The sequence below is a fragment of the Microtus oregoni genome, unplaced genomic scaffold, assembly GCF_018167655.1.
Source record: "Microtus oregoni isolate MIOR12 unplaced genomic scaffold, Mior012 000013F_ref0000133, whole genome shotgun sequence".
Taxonomy (NCBI): Eukaryota; Metazoa; Chordata; class Mammalia; order Rodentia; family Cricetidae; genus Microtus; species Microtus oregoni.
This window is the reverse complement of record NW_024543072.1, coordinates 11453294-11478515: the sequence shown is the minus strand read 5'-3', so window position 1 is coordinate 11478515 and position 25222 is coordinate 11453294. Positions and strand designations below refer to the sequence as shown.

Below are 25222 nucleotides of genomic sequence, written 5' to 3'. Positions count from 1 at the left end.
CTGCTGTTGTCTACTTGGGGGCCTCAGAACCTAGAGACTGGGTATGTAGCTGCTCTCGAGCATCCTTCCTCTCCCTGCTTCTATCACCCTGCCCCAATACCTATGATGAACAGGGAGGTTGACATGGTGACTTTGTGACTTGCCCTTTTGCTCACTGCCTTCATGTTGACAGTGCCAAGTGGCAGTCATAGGACCTTTGCAGAGGTTTCAAATAAGGCCTCCTTGTCCCTCATCACAGCTCTCCTCACAGAGATCCTTAGGGGCCATCTCAAGGAACCCAATCATTTTTTTTTCTCTAAGAATGTAGCAGAGGGAGTGAGGTTACCAGATCACTAAGGGTGAGGAGGCCAAAGGACCGGGAAGCCTATGTGTGGGACACATGAGGCCAATTGTGTGCCCTCGAGTCAGCCAGGCAGTAGCAGGGTCTAGAAAGGGATGGAGATCGGGCACTGCTGTCAGCATCCTCTGTGGATGGAAGCAGTCCAGGCATTCTTGGCCATATGACAAGCTGCCCGATCTTGGTGACAACACAGAACCATTTATTGTGCTCACGCATTCCATGAATCAGACCCTTAAGGAGTGTGGAATGACAGAGCTCCTGGAAAGACGTCAGCCCTGAGGCAGGACTTGTGTGATGGAGACTGAAATTATCCGGAATCATCTTCACTACCGCCTGTGGTACCTGGTCTGGAGGACTCCAAAGACTCATCTGCAGCTGTTCACAGAACCCTTGTATCTGTGGATATCTACGACTTGGGGCTCCTCACATATGGTAGCGTCAAGAAAAGGTCTTACGGAGGAGCATCTCTTTGAGAGCATGTACAGGGGGCAACATTAAAATATGGAAGCCTTTATGACACCTATGTTTGTAGATCAGAGCTCCTGCAGCAGAGAACAGTTAGAAACAAGGACACAGCCCCCGGCTTTTGGAGCATTGTGGGTGGTCTTGGCCCACTATGACATCATAGCACTTGTAGGGGCAAGGGGATGTGCGATGGGAAGGCAGTTGCATTTAAAAAGGTTTCAGAACCTTCCAGTGGAGGGTGAATAAGCTTAGAAACACTCCCAATCAATTTTTCTTTGTTCTTTATGCATGAAAACAAATCTGATAAAATTGTTCTTAGTAAGTCTAAAATAGATTTTTTAGTTCATATAACATGCAAATGACTCACAGCACACTGCATTGAATTGGTGGGCTTTTGTTTCAAGAATTATTTGAGAGAATGTCTTGAATATTTGGTATTTTAGAATGATTAAGATTCCATTAGCATATTGTGGGTCTCATTGAGAGATGCAGCAGGGTCCGAGCAGGAGATGAGCGTTAGCCCAGGGGCTGCTGAGGAAGCCACTGGGCAATTCTGACTCCTGCCGGAACTCTCCCCAAGAAGAACTATCCTGAAATATACCCTGTCCTTCTGAGGGCCCCACCCTGCAAATATAGTAAAATGGTTAAGTCACCAAGTTGGGACAGCTTGTCACATGGCAGTGAACAACTGAACTGCCCCTGCTCACAGAAAATTGTGGCACCTCCACCCCCTTCTAGACTTTGTCAGCTGACTTAGGGACCCACAGTTTCCTAATGTCCATTTCCTCACTAATGATGACCCATGATCTTGACCACTTTGAAATACCATCTCAGTTAACAGATGTCTGGATTCCTTGACATACAGGAATACAGGTGAGGGACAAGGAGCCTTTATCTGACACCATATGATCTGTGACTGCCTCTTGGCACTGTCAGCATGCAGGACATTGAGCAGAGGGGCAGGTCACAAAGTCACCATGTCAACCTTCCTGCCCATCATAACCCTAGAGTGTTGGGTAAAGGTCTATGCAGGTATTGAGAGGCAGGAACCCCCAGAGCAGCTATGTCCCCAGTCCCTCTGCTCTGAGGTCAATGAGTGGACAGCAGCAGTGAGCATTGGTGAGAAGACACAAGGGCTATTGTCCCTAAGTGCAAGCAGTGGCAGCAGAAACCGAGAAAGAAGACAGAGGTGGCCTGTGGCCCATCTATCTGAAACCTTTCTAAGACCACCAAGAAGATGCTGGCCTGCTGCCCTCAAGGATCTCACTCTGTGTTCCTGTTCCTGCTGCTGCTGCTTCCATCACTGCTCAGCACAGGGAACTTCCTGTCCCAGTACCCTAACTGGGAAAGCTACCCTGGCCTGGCCTTGGGCTCCAGAAATTTCCACCACCATGAAGCCCAGAACCAAAGGCATATGTGGCACCGAAGGAGTTCGAAGCAGATACCATGCCAGGCCACCCCTGACATATACTTCGTCCTGGATAAGTGAGTGGCTATTCCTTACAGGGCACACTGAAGGCCCAGCCTCCCTAGGGGCCATGGTGGTCAGAACCCAGTCTCTGTGACTGACTTATTTCCTGAGGTCAGGGAGGCCACCATGGTGCTTCCTGGTGACTCTGACTACAGTGTCTTGTCCCCATCTGGGTTTACACTGTCCTCCAGCCCACTGACTGTTAGGAGCTGACTTCTCAGCCCAGTTAGGAGCCCACTCAGGGGCTCTACGGAGATAATTGCTGGCACTATGTGGCCTTTGCTTAGCTATCCTAAGTAATCAACTTTCTCCTATACAAAGAGCCAGAGACAGTTCCTGTGCTGCTTGCCTCAACGTGGCTCTCGGTAGGAAGGGGTTGTGGGCCAGTGTTAGGAGAGCTAGCCTGGATTCACTTCTCTGAACTTCCTGGTAGGTTGGGCCTGGATTTTCTGCCCATCCAACCAGAGCCAGGTTGGGGAAGGCCTGTCTGGGCTCTCTTGAAGGCTTGCCTCATCAAACATCCTGGCCTGCAGAGGAGCTTGGGGCTTTTATTTTGGAGTGATCTCTTGGGTTGGCAAGGAAACCTTGGTGGTGACAAGACCTTGCTTTCTGAGCTCTGGTGACAAGACCGGGCTCTGCTCATCAGTTCAGGCTTGGATCTTCTCATTTCTGTCATTCTCCTTGAAGACTGGTAGGTGATAGGACATGGGCCTAGCTCCTTGTTTCTAAGCAAGGCCAGCAACATAGAGAGCCTTCCTAGCCATTCAAAGAGAAGCCTTTTCTCTCTCCAGCCCAGAGACTCTGAAAAGAATGGGTACATCCTGTCCATTTGATAGCTAGCACTGCTGAGGTCAGTGTTTTCCTTGGGTATCAGGGCCAGATGAGGATGGGCCCTATGGGGTTGTGGGACCGACACCCTGGTGGAGCCAGTCCTTCTACAGAGTGGCCCTTTCACGGTTAGCCTGTTGTATGTGTCCCACCTACTTCTCTAGGATCCCTGTGGGGTGCGGAAAGGAATGAGCCCTCTATGATGCATGGAAAGGACTATGAGCACAAATAGGGGTGGTGGAAGATAATTATGTAGCCTGTTAATGCAGCCTGCTGGTTCACAAAAGAATGAGGGTAAATTTAATGCCAAAACTTATAAAGAGTATCATAGCTCAAGGCACCTATCAGACTCGTCACTTCTGATCCCACTCCCTTAAAAAGGGTACATGAATGGCTAGATCTTTCCTGTTGGTATTATGGCCTTGTCTGCGCTAGCAGGATTATACCAAGTACCTTCTGTTTCTGTTTAAAGTTTATAGCTCCTCTATCAACCCATAGCTAAAGGAAAAGTCTTTAGCTTTTTCATAGCTTGCTTTTCCTGAAAGATTCTGTCACACCCCTTCCCTTCCATCATGTTTACATGACTATGATGTTTAGGTCTCAGATTTCATCACAAAAGGCATTCTCAGACACCAGGGCATCAGTGTTTCATTTAAAGAACAGCATTAATCCACAAATGAGGCAGTGTTCTGAAGTTCTAGACCCCTGTATGTCATATGGTCTTTCTTCCTACTGTCCTTGAACCCTCAATTTGTCTTGAGTTCTGGAATCAAGATTCTCCTTTAGTATAATCTCAGGTTGAAAACTTCCAGAGTTTGTGAGAAGGATAGATACTCTGGGTCCTTGTGACTCTTCACAAAGGGACAAAAGCAGAACACTGTCACCTCCTATTAGGGAAAAGGACTCATTGGTCTGGGACACCCCCAGAGCACAGCGCAGTGTTCAGTTTTTAAAGTCAAAGCTTAGCTATCCCGGAAGCAATGAGCAACACATGGGATTTGGAGAAAGTTCTAGATTCTCCTGTAGTTGGTTAGAATGCTGTAAAATCTGGCTCTACCTTTCAGAGCTTTATTCTCTTTGTTGTAGAGCTTAGCTGATATCATGGGGTTTATCGGTAGGAACGTGGGTTCCGCATTAGTATCACCTAGCAGTGAGTTTGCCCATCATCTCCACACAGAGTTCAGCTGGGTAGAGGCAGCAGCAGGATGTGAACAGGGTGATCGCTACTTGGCGTGGAACTGTGATAGTTAAGCGTCACTCAGGAGACATACCTTAGGGAATGTTGATGGGGGAATTTCTAAACTGGGCTGAGTGGGAAGACTTTCTTTAAAAATTGGCTGCACCATGCCAAGGGTCCCAGAGTGGATAGAGAAGGAGAAAGCGAGCTGCTAACTAGCATTGGTTTCCTCTCTGCTTCTGGGCTGCTGCTACATGACCAGCTGCCCTCTGGTTCTGCACCCATGGCTTTTCTGCCTTCGTGATGGACTACATCCTGAAATCTGAGGCAAAATGAACCCCTAAACTGCTCCTGTCGGCAATTTTGTTCCAGCTACTGAGATGTGAAATAGTTGCTGTGATAAACTGGACTATGTGATTAAGACTTTTAGAACTGATTTGCAATAGAAAATGTGAAAGAATTTGGACCTTTTGGCTAGAAAATCCCTACAGTGCTGTAAAACAGAGCTTCATGGGTCATTCCAGTGGCTGTTGGGAAGACCAGAATGCCAAGATGTATGTGGGAATGGGATGGATCTGCTCCCAAGGTTTCCGAGAGGGATGGGGACTCTGGGATCTGGGAAAGAATATGTTTGCATTACACTTACGTTCTGAGAACGTGAGTGAGAGAAAGGGTTTAACTGATAGCTTGGTCAGCAGAGCACTTGGACTAAAATGCACAAAGCCCTTGGCTCCATGCTCAGAACCACATAAAAGAGGCTTGGTGGTGCATAGTACTTAGGAAATAGAGGCAGGAAGATCACGAGTTTGGGGTCATTCTGCACAACAAGTTTGAGGGCATCCCAGGATACATGAGTGAAACATGATTAATAAAAGCTCAGGGTCAGAAATTGGGGTTCAACCTGAAGATCTGGAAAGTAAAACAGCCAGCCACTGGCTCTTACCTCGACCTAAGTCTGAAATAGCGAACCTGCCTCCTGGAATCTCAGAATGAGACTATCTTTTGAGAGCTGTTTCCTCCAATTTTATAATACTCTCTAGGGCTGGGATTAAAGGTGTGCACCACCATCATTGAAGGCATGCACTTCTCAGTTTCTGTGGCAACTAGTGTGGTTACTGGTATTAAAGGTGCATAGCATTGTGGCTACTGAGATTAAAGGTGTGTGTTACTATAACCCGGTCTGTAAGACTGACCAGTGGGATTGTTTTACTCTCAAATCTTCAGGCAGTCTTTATTTGTTAAAATACAATTGAAGTACCACTATACATGAGACTTTTTTTTTTTTTAAGTAAAGGACTAATTTGTTTGGTGGAAGAAATTTCAATACAGGATAGCATGAATATTGCCCATTGTTCTTGTCCCGGGTCTCCAATAAAAGATAACAAACAAGGGAGTAAGACACACACACACACACACACACACACACACACACACACACACACACAAATGTGACTTGTGGGGAAAGGAGAAAGTTCAAGTTGCAGAAGACAAGGTGGGTGCTGTGAAAGCAGTTGGAATTGGTATGAAAACAAACATCTTTAAAGAAAAACCTTCTCTGCACTGAAACAATAGAAAAGATGCCCCAAGGACAAAAAGGCTACCTAGCAAAGACTTGGTCTTCTGAAAAATACAGATTCACCAGAAGGGGAACATCTACATTGGGAATGCCACTGCAGTAGTTCAGCCGCCCACTAAAGTGTTTCTATGGGGCCAGTCCACAAAGACAGATGGTCTAAAGGAGCAAGGTTTAGTACACAAATGTTTGTAGACACAAAGATGCTAGATTTCAGTGTTCATGGTCCATGGTGCCATGGTTCTAGGAAGCCATTGGGTCCAGACAACGTGTGGCTGGGATCAGAGTACATGAAGTTGAGGAGATGAAGTCTAAGTCTTAATGGAGATCCAAGGGGCATCTGCTGAGAAAAGCTGAAGGCATCTGTGTTGAAGGCAGCAGAGCTTGTGGGCCAGGGCTACCCAAGGGAGATGATTTCAAGACACCAGACGCTGGACATGATGTTTGTCCTGCTTGGTTTTGGCTTTGCTTTAGTCTGATCCTTGCGGTGTCTCCATTTGACACAGTAAATTTTTACTCTGTGCTAGTGTATATTAGAAACATGTAATTTGTTTCTGGGAGTTATTGGAGCTCACTGTCTTAGTCTGAAAAGATTATGTGTCTATACTTCTCAGCAGTACTGGGACTGTAAAGAGCTGCTGGACTTTTGGAGTTAGACCGAATGCATTTTTGTCTTCTGAGATAGCCATGAGCTGACAAAGAAAGGTGGCTGGTTTTGCTTGGTGTCAAGTTGACAAGGGTTGGACATGTGATGGTTAGCATTATCAACCTGACAGGATTTAGGGTTGCTTAGGAGACACATTTCTGGACATGGATATTAGAGAACATCTATGTCAGGCTACCTGAGGTGCGAAGATCCATGTTAAATGAGGGTAACACTGTTTCATAAGCTGGAGTCTCAGACTGAATCCAAAGGAAATAGCAAGCTGAGCACTGCATCATTCTCTTGTTGCTCTTCTTCTTCTTCTTCTTCTTCTTCTTCTTCTTCTTCTTCTTCTTCTTCTTCTTCTCCTCCTCCTCCTCCTCCTCCTCCTCCTCCTCCTCCTCCTCCTTCTCCCTTCTCCCTCTCTTCCCTTCCTCCCTCTTTCTTTCTTCTTTCTTTCTTTCTTTCTTTCTTTCTTTCTTTCTTTCTTTCTTTCTTTCTTTGTAGCCTTGGCTGTCCCGGAACTCTCTCTGTAGATCAAGCTAGCTTTGAACTCATAAAGATCATCTCCGCCTCCTGAGTACTGAGATTAAAGGTGTGCACCACCACCACCTGGCTCTCTTTGCTCTTTGACTATGGATACCATTGGTTTAACTGCCTGGTGATCCTGCTTCTCTTACTTGTCCATGATGTTATGTTATACTGTATTCTCAAGATTCAAGCCACAAAGCAAGTCTTTCTTTCTTTCTTTCTTTCTTTCTTTCTTTCTTTCTTTCTTTCTTTCTGCTTTTGTCTGATATTGTGTCACAGCAGCAAGAGAAGTGACTAATTCAGAGACAGTTATATGGACATAACCTTCAAGAAGGTCATGCTCATGAACACACATGTCACTGGAGGTGAGAATGCTTCTGTTAGTAGGTGCTTCTGACTCAGCATTCAAAACACAGAAGCCAACAGAATCCAGAGGCTATGCCAGCCTCAGATTCGCTCCACACCACTATTCAGATTTCAGAAAGAATAGACAGCCATTGAACATCTCAGTACCACATCTCAAGTACCTTTTGTGTCTTTATGGAAATGAAGACCAGCAAAGCTGTGGATTACAGAGTCCTTTGTTTGGGGGGATGTGGATCAAAGGTGAATCCTATGGAAGGCTACAAAGGCCACTTCCTTCACAACTGTTTACTTTCCATCCAGGGACCAAGGCGGGTGGAGGTAGGAACAGAGCAGGGATTTGAGTATCAGAACTGGAAGATTCCCACAGCTCTCATGAGGACTGGGAACTATGATGTCATGGTAGTAGTGACTGAGACTGCATCTGCCTCTCCTAACAGTGTTGACTGGAGGAGCCCTTCTTAGCCCAGGTTGACTGAGTTGTGTGGGGTGATTGAAGACTAGCTTCTGAAACAGACTTTCATGGCCACTAACCATAGCTAAGGACCATCTTCCAGAGAAAATGCCTCTTTTGTGAATGTTGGGAAAGGTGGAGGAGTTTGGAAATGGGAATGCCATGAGAAAAGAGTGTGGGTGGCACACAGGTATGAAAAAGGATCTGTATATGTTGGGGGAAACCTGATGTTCAAACTCAAGAGTATAACAAGGAAAATATGGCCCAGGCCTGAGCCATCCTCTGGGCCTGGATTATAGCAAGCAAGGACTCCTGGCAACAGTTGTGTTAAGTGATGAAAAGGGAAAGAGAAAACCAAGGGTAACTGGGAAATCCAGAGAGACTCCCTACAAGAACTCAGGGGCTTTTCCAAACAAAGGACACTTCCCGATTTCAAGACTACAGTCCGTACCTTGCTGTGCTCAGCCAGACACACCAATAAGCCTCTAGCATGGGGCCCTTTCTGTTCCACCAGATGGGGGCTCTGTAGTCACCCTCTGCCCATTGCTGGCCCTGGAGAAAGTTACCGCTCAGGCTGTTCTAGTATGGCTGGCACTGTTGGTGCAGAGACCTCTAGTTAAGAAGCCTGTGGAAGGCTGGGAATGGAGGAAGTGGGCTGATCCACTGGAACCCTGTATCCACTGAAGGATATCTCCTTTGTCCTCAGGTCAGACCGCATGTCAGACTCTTGGCCGTATGTTTACAAGTTCGTGGCGGATATGGTGCAGAGGTTATCGAAGTACGACTTGATGGTGCAGGTTCCTTTGAAATGCAGGGGGCGTGTCCTGTCGGGCAGAGGACACACTTTTTGGATTTGGGAGGCACAAGAGGGAGGATCTTATGGAGGAGTCTTGGCTTGTTAAGCATGGGTGGGTGTGCATGAGTGTGTGTAAGTGCACGAGTGTAAGGCATATCAATGTGCACGTGTTTGAGCCCAGGGATGGAGTAGGGGGTTGATTTGGCGGCCTCCCTTTTTCAGGGGTCACATTTCCATAGGGTTCGGAATCTTTCACGAAGTTTCCTCAGCCTCACTATGCCTGCTAAGGCCTCAAAGGGCAAGTGATGAGAACAGGGGAAAGAGAATTTTGTTGAGTACCTTCCTTGACATCTTGATATCATCATGTCGAGGTGGTGGCCTCTCATAAATACCTGCTTCCTCCCAGTCAGGATCTGCGAGTGTCCATCATCACCTTCTCTTGTAAGGGCAACATCATCCTGCCCATCACTGGAGACAGGTACGTGTTCATGTGGAGGCTGGCTCAGGCTCGATGATTCAGTCCTCCGTGGAACTGAGGGCTTGCAGAGACCTCCACGAGGGCTCCTATGGAGTCCACCGTGGCTGTTGCCATGTGCTTATGTCCTGTTATTCTCTGCTAACTCCAGCCTGTCGGCCCCTTGAATTCTGACTTCACTAGAACCCATAACCTTGTGCCTTCAGAAGTTCTCTTCATTCCTGCTGTCTGCCTTCCAACACTCTTGAATCTCCTCTGACCTGGCTATGACAACACATGGGGTTGAGGAGGGGTGGAACAGATACGTGGATCCCCTAAACAACCCTGGCTTATATAGAGCCTGTTGGTCATCCTCCAGTGGGACAGAGAGATAGCTGGGAACCAGGGGAAGGTTCTGGGATCCAGGGAAAGGCAGCTGAGACTCACTTTGGGAAGGGTGAATCCCAGGGTGGGATCACGAGTCCATGGTATGCCTGTACACTACAGGCAGACACGCAGAGCAGGTACCCAAGAGGGAGGTGACCCACTTGTCTCCAGAGTACCAGGGAAAGGATGTTGAGGGTTAGGAAGAGCTTTGGATGCCTGGCCTGGAACTCCATATAGAGCAAGAGAAACAGAGATAAAGAGGCATGGACATTTAGGATTATGGATGTGCTGAGGTCTAGGTACCCCTTGTCCAGGGCCTGGGAGAAAAGCCAGGCTCAATGAGTGAAAGAGGACATGTTACACACCTATGAAGATGGCAGCCCCTTTTCATCTGGGAAAAGGAGCAGGGGTACTGGTCCCAAGAATCCAGGGAAAAAAATGATGTGCCCTGTGGCTTAGGCTTGGAGAGACCTGAATGGGTTTGAGGTGTCAGAGAGAACACCTATGGGAAGGATTTGTGTAGAAAGCCCAGAGAGGCAGTAGAAGCTGGGCAGATGGATGGGGGCTGGGCTTAGGTTGACAGGTTGTGATTTGACTCCATTGGGCCTCCTGGATGTTACCCTCATACTGCCTAGGCTGGGCTAGGCTGGACTAGGCTGGGCTAGGCCAGGCCATAAGGTCTTCTTCAGAGCTTGACTCATGGCAAGATCTCTTTATCCCCAGTAGGAAGCCACCTTAGAGTCCACTGTGAGTCGCTTGTCCCATTGGATTCTCTTCAACCAACCATTTCCTGTCCCAGAACAGCCACTAGACCCAGCCCTGCCGGCCTCAGTGTGTTCCATCTATTTTAACAGCACCTGACAGGCCGTGCTGCTTCTAGTCCAGAGACCAACACAGACACCTCGTGGAAAGCCCCCATGGAAGCCTTTAGGCTTCTCTGTTGAGCGCTTGTGTAGTCCACAGCTGGGTATCTAAGTAGACTGGCTGCTGCCTTTAGCAGGCTGGAGGGGAGGAAGTCAGGTCAGGGCTCTGCAACAGGGGAGATGGGAGCTGGCCAGTAGCTCAGCAGGGTGACATGGTCCCCCTGAAGCCCTACCCACTGAGTAATAGTCTGCTCCTGAGTATGGCCTTGGCATTAGGGTTTTGATCAGGGATGTGGGTCCCCATGAGAGTCCTTGGCTCTGACACTGGATGAGAACTTTTCCGGTCCCTACCCCTGTCCTAAACTGCCTGTGTACTCATGGCATCATACACAAAGAAAGGCCCAGGGAAAGCTTGAAGATATTTGTCACCACCCATAGTCTTCATGTCACCTTTATTTCTGATTTTTTTTTTCCAGAGAAGAAATCCTTAAGGGCATTGAAAGACTGAAGTATAGCATACCTGCGGGATATGAACTCATTTACCTAGGACTGTGGAAGGTGTGGAGGGCTGGATGGAGCTACCTGTGCTTTAAGGATCGTCGGGCCATCTCACAATGACTCCCCTTTTTTGTTGTTGTTTCTTTGCAGGCAAACAAGCAGATAAGAAAGGTCAACTCAGGAGGTGAGCTGGCTGCACTTTAGTTGGGTGGGTCCCCACAGAGCTGGGGTGCCCTGGAAAGCCCACGTGCAACCCCCCAGGCCTCTTCTAATGCCTTTCTGGTGCTAGGAATGACTCTGTGGCTCCTTCTCTGAGCTTCAGGCCCCTGTGAGCACAGCACTGTATTTGAGATGCATCTGAGAAGGGTGTGTGGGTCTCGGTCATGCTGAGGTCTTTGCCCTACAGATGGCCCTGTGAGCAGAAAAGGGTAAGGTACAGTGACCCATGAATGAAACCAGGGCTTGTTGTCCCCTTGGCTGTCAAATCTTCCTTTTCCAATTCTTTTTTCTCCTGACCTGTCTCTTGCACCCATGTGTCAGGCAGTACAAGGGGCAATGCGTAGCCAGGACCCAGGACAGAGAGTTGTAAGCCCATAGCACTTGTCTGGAGTAGGTAGGATCAGGGGGCGGGATGCCGAGAGTGTGGCGTCTGTTACCTAACTCCTTCTGACCTATGGTCCTGATTACCAGGTCCACTATTACCACAGGACATCTCTAGGACTGTGCCCAGACTTAGCACCAGCTTCTCCCACCTCACTGGGCATCCTCAGCCTCACGGATAGGCTGAGTAGAGAATGGGCTTCCCAATCTATAGATTGCTTCTTGGAGCTGGAGAGATGGCTCAGTAGTTAAGAACACTGGTTGTTCTTTCGGAAGTCTTGAGTTCAATTCCCAACAACCATATGGTGATTCATAATCATCCATGATGGGATCTGGTGCCCTCTTCTGGTTTAAAGGTGTACATACAGATAGAGCGCTCATACAAAATCTACTCCTGACCCTTCTACCTCCTAATCTGTAGAACAGGTAGTGAAAAAAGTTTCTTCTCACTCTAGGGTCACTGATTGGTGGGTTCTGGGTCTGGCTTCCTGAGCCAAGTAACTTAGGGATTGAGGGAACTGGGCCTATGTTGGGTAGTGCTGTGTTTGATAGCCTGGAAGGTGGGCCCTGACGGTTCTGCAGGTCTCTGCTGGGACCTCAAGTACCAAGTCACTTGCTTTCCTGCAGATGTCCAGCGTCCCAGCATGATCATCTCCTTACTCAACAGTCCTCTGGGCGATGACATCTATAAGTTTTCTATGGAAGAGGTGAGCCCAGCCATCTTCAACTGCATCTCTTGCACGCTGTATACGTTGGTGGCTTATATGTAACTCCTGTCTTTCTCTTAGGCTGATGATGCTCGGAAAATGGGAGTGCCTGTTTACTGTGTGGGTGTGGGCCACTCTGACAAAAATCAGGTAACAGTTTGAGCCCCAGTTAAAGCAAGCCCTTGCAAAGGTAGTCATCATCAACCCCGGTGGTATAGGCAACAGGTGCTCACTGAAGCAGTATGCAGTGGCAAACATGACTGAGACTCTTCCCCCAGGTAGGGTGAGAAGAGAGCTTGCTGTTTCAAAATCTAGGCTGTGGCCAGGAGCCAGTGTCTGAGCTAAGACTGAATCAAAAGATTCACGACTGGATGCTCAAGTCACGTCTCTTTTTTAGATACTGGAAATTGCAGGGAAACCAGAAAATGCATATACAGAAAAGAAAGCTGAACACCTGAATGACCTCATTTTCCCAGTGAGTGCAATGGGTATAGGCAGAGGCGTGCCATCTCGCAGGATTCCTGCAGCTTACTTTTCTAACCTTGTTTACTGTTCTCTATGTTCCAGATAGCTTCCAAGGCCTGTCCATCCCTTCAAGCTTCAGATACACGCATTATATGTATCAGAGGTAAGGGCTGAGGGCACCATTGTAGGCAGACAAATGTATTGTGTGCAAATGCATGAGGTTTGTGATGTGGGGGTGATGCGCATGCAATGAGTATGTGCAGTTTCTGGATGGCATGTAAAGTTTTGTGTGCACGTGGTTTATATGGGTATATATTCTGTGTGCATGTGTTTTGTGCTGTTGCTATTGTATGTCTATATGTATAGATTTTTGTGTTATACATACGGTTCGTGATATGTATATGTGGATGTGTTGTGTGTACAAGGACTTTATGCGTGTTGGAGTATGGATAGGTGCGGTATGTGTGTATGTGGGGATGAGCATGTATGGGGGAACTTTGATTTGGTATAATGGAATGCACATTTGGAAGGTATATGCTATGATGGCATAGCAGTATGTGTATAATTTCTGCTGATTTATCTCATAACAAAAGTGTAATTGGTAAACTAGAAAAAGGACACAAAACTCTCATTGAAGCCCAGATGTAGCTACCAGTAAACCCAGAGAAGCTTGGTTCCTTCCAGAAAAGTTAAGCATTCAACACTCACAAAATGGCGATCACATTGAGGAGTGAAGAGAAAGAATTGGGAACAAAAGGATATCCACGATGTTACTAGAAGCATGAGGGACTCTTACGGTCTACAAAAATAGCTATGCTCACCTCAGCACTGAAATAGTAGATGCCTGACCCCAAGGACTGGAGTGGACAGGGTGGCATCTATCCATTCTAGCTGCCCCACCCCCAAAGTCAGTTTACAGAGGTCACACCTTGGTATAATCTTGGGAGACGGCTGCCCCTCTTTGTCAGGATCATGGTACATCCAGGCTTGGTCTCTACAAAGCTGGCATTTGTGTCCTGCAAAAGAAGACAGGACAAGGAAGTCTGGCTCTGCTTCCTTCAGTCTAGGCAGGTGGATCCTGACATCTGTGTCTTCCCAGAGAGCCCCAAGGCTCTAGACGTGGACAGACAAGACTATGATCATGGCTGAGCCCTGCTCTCTGTGACAATCAGCCTAAGTCAAAGAGGGGCTACAGTGTATCCTCTAATGGAAAGAAATGGCATGCATAGGCTGTTGATGAGATTAGACACAATGGATAGAAAGAAAGATGACGGGTCTAGAAGACGGTAGGTGCTAAAGACAGAACCTGAGCCTCGTATTTCTATTCTAGTACTTGGCTCTATTCTGCTCCTTGTCCTTCCTTATGCTGTGTAAGAGAGAGGAGACAGCTGTGTGGAGAAGGGAAGGGAAGAAGCTGCCTTTCCTACAGGCTCTCTTCTGCTTCTGGATAAAGAAGCCCAGCCATGCAAACTTCCTGCATGTTTCTGATTGTCCCGTGGTGTCTGGCCTTGCTGTCTGGGCATCTGAGGCAAACCCCAGAAGAAAGCATGAGTTGTCTCCAATAAGATAGGTGCCTCCAGACATCAGTTCAACCACAGAGCTGAGAAATTGTCGGCCATCTTGTGTGAACTTGGCACATACAGAGTGCCTGCTGTTTGGAGGGAAGCCCAAGGCAGGATGCTGCACCCCAAACAAAGCAGAGTGAGCCATTTGAGTCAGCCTATGTTCCAGGGGTGTGAAGAGGGAGGCGCATCCTTGGTCCGCTACCATTGGGTATCTATCTGTGCACTTCACAGTGTACCCTGTGCAAGGAAGGGTACAGGGATCAGCTGTCTCGGCCCTGAGGCAGCTGAGCAAAGGCTTGGGCTGAGGGAATTCTGCCTGGCTCTTGTGGTAACAGCCAGCCTGCTGCCTACTCTTTGTCTCCTGTATGTGAGCATCAGTGTCCACAAGCAGCTACTCCACTGTGAGGAAGGGTCTGACAACAAGTGGGAACCAATACGAATGCTGGTTCACAGACAAATTCTCCCTTGTTGGAGGTCACCTGGAAATTCCAGTTTAGGAAGGGGAGAGCCCTGAAAAGGTAGATTAAGAACGAAGCATCCAGATCTCCTCACAGTGTGAACATTGTCCTTACAGAATCAAACCCAGTCATACTTCGTGGATATGGCTTTGACTTTGCCGTGCGTAAAGAGGAGGTTATTTGCAGGTTCCTTTTCCACGACATGGATAAGAGTTTCGAAGGTAAGTGGAGTCACTTCTCTTGGTAAAGTCTCCCCGCCTTCGTTGACTGTCCTGCTGGAAGGGGAAGTGTGTAGAAACGAAAAGAAGCCCTGACTGAGACACCTGGGACATCCCCTCCTTCATTGGCACTTTGCCAGTATTCCTTTAACCCTATTTTATACCAGAAAACATAGGTTATATTCTTTATTCTTTGCCCTACATTCATCCAATTCTTATACCTTCTTGTTATGGGATAATCTTTCAATTTATTCCTAATTTTCTGTTATTTCCTATACTTCTTTAAACTTCTACTATCTCCCTAGACCTCATTCCCTCTCCAGTGCCTGTCCTGCTTTGCTTTGTTATTGTTACACATATAAAGACACGATCTGCTGGATCCACCATTGTCGCCTGTGCTTGACTCCAGGGCTGGGCCATCCTCATTGGATAATCATGGAGGGCTCTGCCCTGGGGAGACGTCTTCACCCTCCCACTCTCAGAACTCCTTAGTGGCCTATAGATTTTTGCCTTGGGTGGCACTCTTTTTTTTTCTTTTCTGTTTTCAGGTTTTCTCATTATTGGGAAATTTGACCCCCCCCCTTTTTTTTTGCTAATCTCACACTATTTTCTTCTTCCTTGTCCATAGTTTTTTTTCCCTCCACTCCTCTACTTACTTAAAAACTCCCTTTCTCCTCTTTCCCCCATCTAAGTCCTTTATCTTATTTACTATTCTTATACTATTCTAAATAAATATATGCACAATGGATTTTTCAGCTAAAAATAAAAATGAGATCATGTCATTTTTCAGGAGAATGGATGGAAGATCATGTTAAGCAAAATAATCCAGATCCAGAAAGACAAATGCCACATTTTCTCTCACAAGCAGCAAGCAGATTCTTTCCACCCACTGTGTGTGTGTGTGTGTGTGTGTGTGTGTGTGTGTGTGTGTGTGTGAGAGAGAGAGAGAGAGAGAGAGAGAGAGAGAGATATGTTTGCTCATGCGCACTTAGCTTATGATAGGGAAAGTTGATCTCAGTCCCCAGTGGGTGAGCCCTGAGGAGCAGGGGTTCTTGCTGCTTGCTTCTACTAGGCACCAAAGTGCTGTTTGGTGCTGGGGTGCTGGGCAGACTTGGGGCCTACAGGATGTCTTTGGGTTGAAGGAGGTAGAGATGAGATTGCAACAATGGTGGACGGACACATTCATTGGCAACTTTTGTCATTTTCTTTTAGATGTAAAAGCCATCAATTTAACCAAGACTAATGTTACTTGTCCTGGACCAATCGTGGATGAACCAGGAAAGTAAGTGCCCCTTATTGGAGGGAGGAGGTCAGTGGTCAGTATTGACCAGTGTAGTGTGGGATATAAGGTGTGGCAGAGCACCTGTCTGCCTGCAGGTGGGCTCCAGTACCCTCCCACCTGGCTTTGTTGGTGGTCCCTCGTGGTGCTGAGTGGTGCACAATGCCCAGGCTCTACTGAGGGCAGGATTCAGGAGAAGATGGAACTGACAGCCAGAACATGTTCTCTGACCATCTTTCTGGGACAAGCCAGCCTGGTGGTACTATGCACACCTTCCTAATGCTTTAGCTTTGTGATGCAGCTGCCTCTCATGGTCTAATATGCAGCTCTTCACTGTCATTGCAGAGGCTCAGTCCTACTTCCTCTGGAAATGAGCTCTCTTTGCCCACAAGTTCACTCTCCAGCAGTTCAGAGTGTCTGCAATTTAGGATAGCCCATGAGAAGAACTGGGATTATTTCTTCAGTCAAGCTCAAGGTCCTTGTTACCAGGCTGTTACTAAGTGTCTGTCTCTGTGTTAGAGTGATCTATATTCTACTCAGCTTGGACAATGGAAGGAACTTCCTGAATAACAACAATGCATTCGTTGCAAGCAAGCTATGTGTGAGTACCAGGGTCGGGCTGTGATCCCATCTGTGCAGATCCTCTGGCTGGTGCAGATCTACCCTCTAGGTCAGAGGGGCAGAGAGGGGGTGCTTCCGGGCAGGCCCCAAGGGCAGCTTGTATACCCAAGCAACTTAGGTGACCCAGCCCAGTTTCCAGAAGGGCCAGTGAGGCATGTATGAAGCTGTCTGCCAGGGCCTGCCCATGATGTCTAGGGCAGGTGGCCTTTCCACGTGGGTGTCCCAGGTCCAGGAATCCAGATGTTCACTATTGCCGTCAGGGTGGGTGTGGTAAAGAATGGGAGCCCTGGACACTAATGTGGCCCCAAACATACTTTAGACCCCCTGTCCTCAATCATATTTGGTGGCACCAAAGTCCAGTGCAGTGTGACCAGAGTGTGTCCAGGAAAAGGTTGTTTCGCTCGGCTTATAAGAAACCCACAGAGTTGAGTGGCATCTCTGGGTTTCCCTGGCTCATCCCTCATATCCACACATAGGCTGAGAGAGTGAATTCAGATTTCTGGTCTTTAGGCTCTTGCCCACTAACATCCCCAGACCTAAATGCAGAGGCAGAGAAGCCCCTGTGTCTTCAGCTCCCAGCAGCAGCTACTGTTACATCTCCCACGTGTTCTCTGCTTTCAGTCAGGCAACCACAGGGTCCAGGCACCTCCACCCAGTGATTTCTATAGCTTGCCCTTAACAAGCCCCTGACTCTGTAGGGTTGGACAGGCTACAACCCACTCTAGGAGGTAACTGGGAGAATAGTCCCCATCCTGAAGTTCTGTGACCTGAACCTGAACCAGGACTGTGAACTCTGACCTTGCCAAGTGCCCACAAAAGTGGGCACTATTTAGGTCACAAGATGGAGCTAAGAGGGAGAAGAGGTGAGTGCTGTGGAGTTATGAGGTAGGAAGAGAAATATTAGTCTTGTAACCCCGCCCATTCCAGAGTTGCAGCCTTTCCTAGAGATTTGGTTACCCATAGCCCAGTGCACTGTCAGCTGAAGCCACCTGAAGGCCATGATCTTCAGACCACAAAGGATCCCGAACCATTCTTACCTTGGCAAGAGCCTTGGAGCAGGGCCAGAGAATTGGATCTCCTGGTTATCTATCAGTTCTGAGAAGCCCAGGAGTAAGAGAGAGAATGAGAAGCCAAGCCAGGAGATAAGATCTCCTGGTTATCTATCAGTTCTGAGAAGTCCAGGAGTAAGAGAGAATAAGAAGCCAAGTTGCAGATACCTATGAGGGCCTTGCACAATTGCCTTTGGTCTTGGTGGGATGTGCTTCTGGCGGTGGTGGCATCTGACCTTTCCCTCTCACAGGGCAAAGAACCATTTACCACCACAACTACAACCACTAGGAGGCCCACAACTAAAACAACACGTACCACTACCACCAAGACAACATCTACCACGACAACGGCACCGGCAACCACAACTACACCTACCACAACCACAGTTACAGCAACTACTTCACTGACGACCACTGAAAGTCCCACCACCGTCCCGCTGGTCACAGAGGAACTGAAGCCCAGCGGCGATATATTCATTTTTGCCCCAATACTCCTGGGCCTGTTGCTGACTCTGTTGCTGATTGGTTGTTTATGGCAGCTGTGCTGCCTTCCGGTGAGTTCCCTAACCTGCTCAGTCTGGAGCCCAGGAACACGCCCTCCATCCAAGAGGCATAGACACAAGGTGGCGCCATGACCCTGGGGATGACAGAGGCAGAACTGTCAGGTCCCATTTCTATTTAGAGGTGCAGGCAGTAGATGTCAGCCTGGAGGTCAGGGGATTCTGCAAGACACTGGGACTATAGATGCTGATGCAGGTGGGGCTAGGGCAAGGATGCAGTATTTCAATTGCTGGGTTTCACCAGCATCAGCACCTTGACCCGGCTCATCACTTCCCTTCCTGCAGAGAAGAGCCGGGGCTCTAGTAGATCAGGTGGGGCCTGCTGTGCACAACGGCCCAGGCATGGACACCCACGCAGATTCCAGGATTTGTGACACATCCCAGCGGCATCAGACGCCCCAGTCTGCAGAGCTAAGGCAGAGCCCATTCTACATATACTAGCTTCTTTTTTGTCTGTTTTACCCTCCAGCCTGTCGAGGAGCCACCCCCACCTAAGCCCCAACCACAGGTAAGTCATGCTTTGGATGCTGTCTCTGTCATGGGTGGAAGAACAATGACCTTCAAAAGAGGTATCGGAAGACCTGTCCGTACTCAGGAAGAAAGAAGGACGGAGGATCTAAAAGGGTCTAGGATGGGACTCATGGTGACATCACCCAGACTTTTAGGGCCTCCTGCCTTGGCCACACAATCAGCCCCATGGGGAGCTGTTTCAGTGGGAGCAGTTGTTTCTACAGACTCAACTTTCATCAGATCTCAAAGGACTCTGTGTGATGCTGAGGTTGCAGCTTCCTGAGAACAGGCTTCTCTGTCAAGCTCTGGTCCCCATCCCCATGTTGGAGGCCTTCTTGCTCCATTAGATCTGTCTTCATCCCTGTCTCCTGGCAGGGTAGAGGAGCTGGCTGGGGTCAGCCTAGGACTTTGGGGGATAAGGATAGTGAAAGAGTCCCAGATGGCCCTGATCTGTGAGGGATGTCACCAAGGAAACACAGGAACAAGATGGATGATCATCTGTGGTTCATGTCGGGTGAGGATCAGAAGTCATAGTGAGAGGCTGGGGCTGGTGGACCTGTGATTGGGCTGACATAGGAACAGGCTCCCTGTGTTGGTGAGACTGTGTTGGCTGCAGAGTGGCCTGGGTGAGGAAGCCCATGCAAAAGCCAGAGACAGATGGATGGGACAGTTGCCTGCTAGTGCTGGCTTACTATACAGTAACGAGGCCAGGTTTCTACCAGCCAGGCTGGCCTCAGAAGTGGGCTGCTCTTACTTCATGAAGCTCCATATCTGAAAACTGTGAGGAGGGAGCTCTCTGCTTTCCTTCTAGTGGAAGACCTTCCCAACTTGTGGAACATACCCTTCCATCTACCCCAAAACAAGAGCAGAGTAGCCCCACAGTGCCAAGTATGGAGCAAAGCACAGACGAGGATCAGACAGGTTTTTCTCTCTTCTATCAGCCCAGAAAGAAGCAACAGCCCCCTCCTCCAGTGTCTCCCCCAGCACCAGCATCCCCCATTGTGATCATCTGTTGCTGCACCTGTCGTGGCCTGACTGTGAGCAGAGACACGGAGGTGAGAGGACCCCATGGGGGCTGTGACTCCCTCCTGCCTGAGTGTGGGAGGGTGCATCTCTAGGGAATAGGATCTGAACTGATATGTGTCTGAGAACAACCTTATCCTAGGGAGAAGAGCATGCAGGAGGGTCCCAAGGCCACCTGCCTTCCTCTACCACCTGCCCTCTTCTTTGGCAGCATCCGGGATCTGGGACTGTTGTGGGATGTCAGTTTAGCTATGCAAGGCTGTATTGCATTTGCCAATGTTGTGGAATATTAGTTTAACTATGTAGCGACATGGGGCATTTGCTTATGAAATACTTGCTGAACTGTGCAAAGATGTATTGCGTTTGTTTACCCTGCCCGCCTAAGGCAGCTAATGGGGCTAACAAAAAGCCAAATGGCCAATAGCTAGGCAGGAGGCATAGGCAGGACTTTCTGGCAGAGGTAGTAAGTAGGAGGAAGAATCTAGACTTGACAGAGACAGGGAGAAAAGGAGAAACCAGGGAGATGCCAGAGGCCTGCCGCCCAGTCATGGACAAAGCAGGAAAGAAGGTCATACAGAATAAAAGGAAGGTAAAAGCCCCAAAGCAAAATGTAGATCAATACAAACAGGTTGGATTAAGTTATAAGAGCTAGTGAGACAAACACAAGCTGAAGGCTGAGCGTTCATAATTAATAAGTAAGTCTTCATGTCACTATTTGGGAGTTGGTTGGCGGACCAAAGAAACTTGAAACAACAGAACAGTGGCCACTACTGCCTTATCTGGCCAGGCCCTGGTCCTCAGGGTCATTTTCTTAGCTCTGACAGAGCCTCTCATGCAGGTGGATCAGTCAAGATAAACTGAATGACAAGGAGGTTTGCAAATCTATGGACAATAGAAAAAGAAAGAACAATTCCAAAACACACCCACCTACTATGAAAACTGAGGAAAATCCAGTGTCCCTGGTCAACTAGCTCCAAGTTCTATGGGTCCACAGAAAAGAGTTGACTCAGTGGTTCTATTGCCAAGATGGGGCAAAGAGTTACAGGTTGGCATGGAGACCCTAATGGGTTGATGGAGGAAGGTCATTGGTTAAATAAAAAGAAACTGCTTGGCCCTCATTGGTTAGAAGATAGGTGGGAGGAGTAAACAGAACAGAACGCTGGGAGGAAGAGGAAGTGAGCTCAGACTCCACAGCTCTCCTCTCGGGAGCAGACGCCTCAGAGAGACGCCATGCTCCCAGCTCCCAGGCAGACGCACGCGATGAAGCTCCGACCCAGGATGGACATAGGCTAGAATCTTCCCGGTAAGCGCACCTAGGGGCGCAACACAGATGATTAGAAATGGGCTAAATTAATATGTGAGAATTAGCCTAGAAGAGGCTAGATAGAAATGGGCCAAGCAGTGATTAAATGAATACAGTTTGTGTGTTGTTATTTCGGGCATAAGCTAGCCAGGCAGCCGGGGTGCTGGGGACGCAGCCCCGCTGTTCCTATTACTACAATGGGTGTCACAAGAATCCTCCCTAGAGTTGACCCCTGGTGGGCAGACAGTCCAAGCCTGCTTTCATCTATGAGGACTCCATCTGAAGGAGAAAGCAGCCTGGGCTCTTTTTTCTAATTTCTTCCTGGATAGTCCTCTTCCTCCTTGGCCCTGCCTCTGAGATGGTCCCTGCTTGCTTCTGGAAGCTTTTAGTTCCTCTGTAGCCTCCCAGACTAGCTGAAGCCCAGTTCTGCCTACCTCCTCCCTCTGGCATGAAAAGAAACCAACACAAGTTTTCTAGAGAAATAGGCTACTGGCCATAGGTCTAACCTGGCATAGAGTACCTGGCCCAGCCCACGGCACCAGACTGTGAACTTTAGAACTGAGGCTGTGGGGTTCTCAACCCCTAGAGCTAAGGCTCTTCTACCCTCTATGCGTTTGCTTTGGTCTATGTTGCTTGCCTCTGCACAAGACATAGGCTGTTTACCTGCCTCTTCCATGTGTCCCCTTTCCAGGTCTGTGCCCACATCCAGGCTCTCCTAAAGGCCTCTGCTTGCCCCACTACACACCCCTCCAGCCTCTAAACTTCTCCTAAATCAGCTGCTGGCTTCTCTTCCTACAGAAACACTACTTCGTCTCATCCCAGGCTCTTAAACTGTGTCCTACAGTGGCGATTCCAGGCACTCAAGGTTGTAGGCTCCTCTCTCCAGGAGCACATTTTGGCTCCTCCGAATTCCTTGAGCACAGAACAAGGATCCTTGTGCCTTCTGGGGCAGAGTCCATGCCCTGAGTCTTCCTCATGACTATATGTATCCATTTTTCAGGGCAACGTGACCGATTGCAACTTCAACCCCCTAAGCTGTCACCAGTTGCCATTGATGTGGCCTCATCCTGGTGACCAGGTAAGTGGGACTCAAGGCTACTACAAAGGGGCAGAATGACAACTTCTGTTGCCTGTGATGGTGGCTTTCTGGGACTCAGATGGTGGCTCAGAACCATGTCCCAGCATGAGCAGAGGAAGAATTTGCAAGACATGAGACCTGATACTCAAGAGCCTTTTAGAGCGTCCATGTAGTCAATGACTGGTCACTTTGGCCATGATTGACAGTGCTGTCTAAACAATAGTGACCCAATTGAGCAAGTAGTAAAGGTCTTTTGTGTGTGTGTATGTGTGTGTGTGTGTGTGAGAGAGAGAGAGAGAGAGAGAGAGAGAGAGAGAGAGAGCATACACATGTATAAGCATGTATTCTTTCCTGTGTATGTGAGCGAATGGAGGCCAGAAGTCAACAATGCATGTCTTCCTCTATTGTTCTCCCCTTTATTTCTGAGACAGGGTCTCCTATGAAACCTATAACTTGCTGGTTCTACTATACTGCTTTGCCAGTGGTCGCATGGAATCTGCTTATGCCTTGCCCAGTATTGGGGTTAAGAACATACATGACTATGCCCAGCTTTTATGTGGGTGCAGGGGATGTGACTAAGGTCACTCTTCCAGGGTGGCTTTTAGTCTGGGCTCATCCTAATGGTCCTTCCTGGGCTCTGGCTGCCCAATTTATTGTCTGCATCCCCGACATTAATTGTGGTTGGAAGAGTGGCGTGTGAATCCTGTCTTGAGCCTAGAAAAAAAGAGGGCCCTTTGCTTTCTCCAGTCCAAGGTCTGTAGCTGCTCTGGAGCTAGGAATGTGACGTGTGGCAGGGTACAAGGTCTGAGGAAGTGAATAGAGGGGCCTGCGGGTGTATGTATAAGGTCTCTAAGCTGTGTTATAAAATATATTAAAAGCACCAAAGAAAGTAAGGTGGTGGCACACACCTTTAATCCTAGCACTCAGGAGGCAGAGGCAGGCGGATCTCTGTGAATCTGAGCTCAGCTTGGACTATAGAACCAGTTCCAAGACAGCCAAGGCTATGCAGAGAAACCCTGTCTTGAAAAGCCAAACCAAAGCAAACCAAAAAAGTACAAAGAGAAAGGAATTGTGAGACAAGCTTCGTTTTGGAAGACACTGACTTGAGAAAGCTTAGTGCCACCAAGAAGTTTTATCCAAATGGCCTCATCTTACATCTGCAGTCACGCATTCCGCACGCAGGCCTTGACAGTTCTTTGGTCAGCCAGACTCATGATTTTTTTTCCCACCCTTACAAAGAGTCTGCTCGTGCTCCGATACATGCAACAGTACCCCAAGGAGTAGGAGGGAGGAAGTGTGCAAATGGAGCTTCTTGAGAAACGCTACCCCACAATTCCTGTCTGCTTTCCATTTGCTGGAGCTCACTCCCTTAGTCATCTTGGGACATGTCACTGCCCAGCTGAGCACCCTGCATCCTTTAGCAAAGTCTGTTTGCTGTTGCGAAGAAGGTGCATGACATAGGGTTCTTTGACAACCCGCTGAAGAGCTGAGTTACACAGACAGCAGAGCAGAGAAGGACTTAGAAGCGACCCCTCTGCTCTGACTTGGAGTGAGCAACATGGAAGACTTTTGTAAAAAGCCTAATAAAGACCTCCAGGCAGTTATCTGGGCACAAGATGCTGGCAGAGGGACATAGAGGCAAATGTGGAGTTAATCCAGTCTGTGTGGCTCAGGGCTTCCAGGCTGGTGTGTGTGTCTGCGGTTGGGGGTGGGGAATTCTAGGTCTGTGCACAGTGGCGGTGGCAATAGAACAAGATAGAGACCTCTGGGCTGAGAGGCTGTGTATTGAGGACCTCCTGTTCATCCCCCATCTGGCTTCCTTGCACCTACTGTGTGAGAAAACGGGGTCCTTCCCTTTGAATGGCTATGCTACAAATTACCTGTTAACATCCTCCGAACTCACCCCTATTGCTTGTCCCTGAGCTCGTGTGACCCCTGCACTTGTCATAGACATTGCACACTCAAGTGCGGAACGACTTCAGTGAGCTAAAACCAAGTTGTATCCAGGAACCCTTGCTTGCTGAGGTGGTGGGAGCGTCCATTTCCTTGTCCTGACTGACCCCTGGAGCTAAGGCCTTACCTTCCATAGCCTCAGGAGCCCTCCTCTCCCCTCCCACCCCCCCACACCCGCCATCTCATGCTGGCACTGTCTCCTGCTGAGGTTTGCATAAGATCCTCTCACATCTCTAGCCCCACTCACCACCCCCAAATCCTTAATTGCGTTCCCAGAAATCCTTCTACTAGGTAAGACACAAAGGGCAAAGTTTTTCAAGGTCAGAGCCTGTGGACCTCTCTGTCTTCACACCGTTCAGACTCCTGCTACCTGCAGCAGATGTGGAAGGGGAGTGCAGGTGGGAGAGTAGGACCCAGGGGAGAAGAGGGGTCACCCAAGCTTACCCTGTGGTTTTGGTGGTGCTTCCCGCGCTACCCAGTAACCAAGCTACTGCAGCTTTAGGGCCTGTTTGCTGTGATATCTCAGCCTTCTGTCTCTCCTCTCTCCTGCAGGGCCAGTGTACCAACTTTGCCCTCCCCAGGGCCCTTTGTGCTCAGGACTCCTGCAGTCCCAGGGTCAGCCTGCCACCAAGCCAAGAGTGTCTGCCTCTAGCTTCCTGCTCCCAGTGCCACCAGTTCCCAGTCAGCGGCTCCAGGTTTCCGTCCAGGTTGCCATCGGTCACCCCTCCTTCCTGGGTTCCTAGAGCCCGGATGTCAATGTACTCTACCTCTCAGATGCCACAGAGCCAAGACTGAGATATCTTTGCTGCTGTATCCTAGGTATCAGGCTAGGAGTTTAATAAAAGAAATAATAGATTGTAACTTGTTACTCATTAACAAATCCGTTGCCCAGGGAGATGCTCTATTTCTTGAGATATGTGCACCTGCTGGGACAGGGATCATATGACTAGACAAGGCACTGTTATTTCTGACAACTGTATCTGTCCCAAA

The 25222-nt window shown here is 48.5% G+C and overlaps 1 protein-coding gene across 1 annotated transcript; it reads left to right on the top strand.

Annotated features, from left to right (window-relative positions):
* Positions 1 to 2042: 2042 nt before the first annotated feature.
* LOC121455371 (anthrax toxin receptor-like) lies at positions 2043 to 23563 on the top strand. The gene is made up of 18 exons (XM_041663034.1): positions 2043 to 2290; positions 8552 to 8623; positions 9048 to 9119; positions 10822 to 10903; positions 10994 to 11027; positions 12071 to 12150; positions 12232 to 12300; positions 12548 to 12625; positions 12718 to 12778; positions 14755 to 14859; positions 16069 to 16138; positions 16655 to 16736; positions 18057 to 18191; positions 18255 to 18359; positions 18835 to 18873; positions 19817 to 19930; positions 22202 to 22279; positions 23519 to 23563. Exons 1-18 carry the CDS (start codon positions 2043 to 2045, stop codon positions 23561 to 23563), a joined length of 1569 nt encoding a protein of 522 aa, XP_041518968.1.
* The last annotated feature ends 1659 nt before the right edge of the window (positions 23564 to 25222 follow it).

Coding starts and splice junctions, on each gene's coding strand:
- LOC121455371 (XM_041663034.1), top strand. CDS start 2,043: ATGCTGGCCTGCTGCCCTCAAGGATCTCACTCTGTGTTCCTGTTCCTG. Junction 2,291..8,551: donor ATATACTTCGTCCTGGATAA/GTGAGTGGCTAT, acceptor CTTTGTCCTCAG/GTCAGACCGCATGTCAGACT. Junction 18,192..18,254: donor CTACACCTACCACAACCACA/GTTACAGCAACT, acceptor CTGGTCACAGAG/GAACTGAAGCCCAGCGGCGA.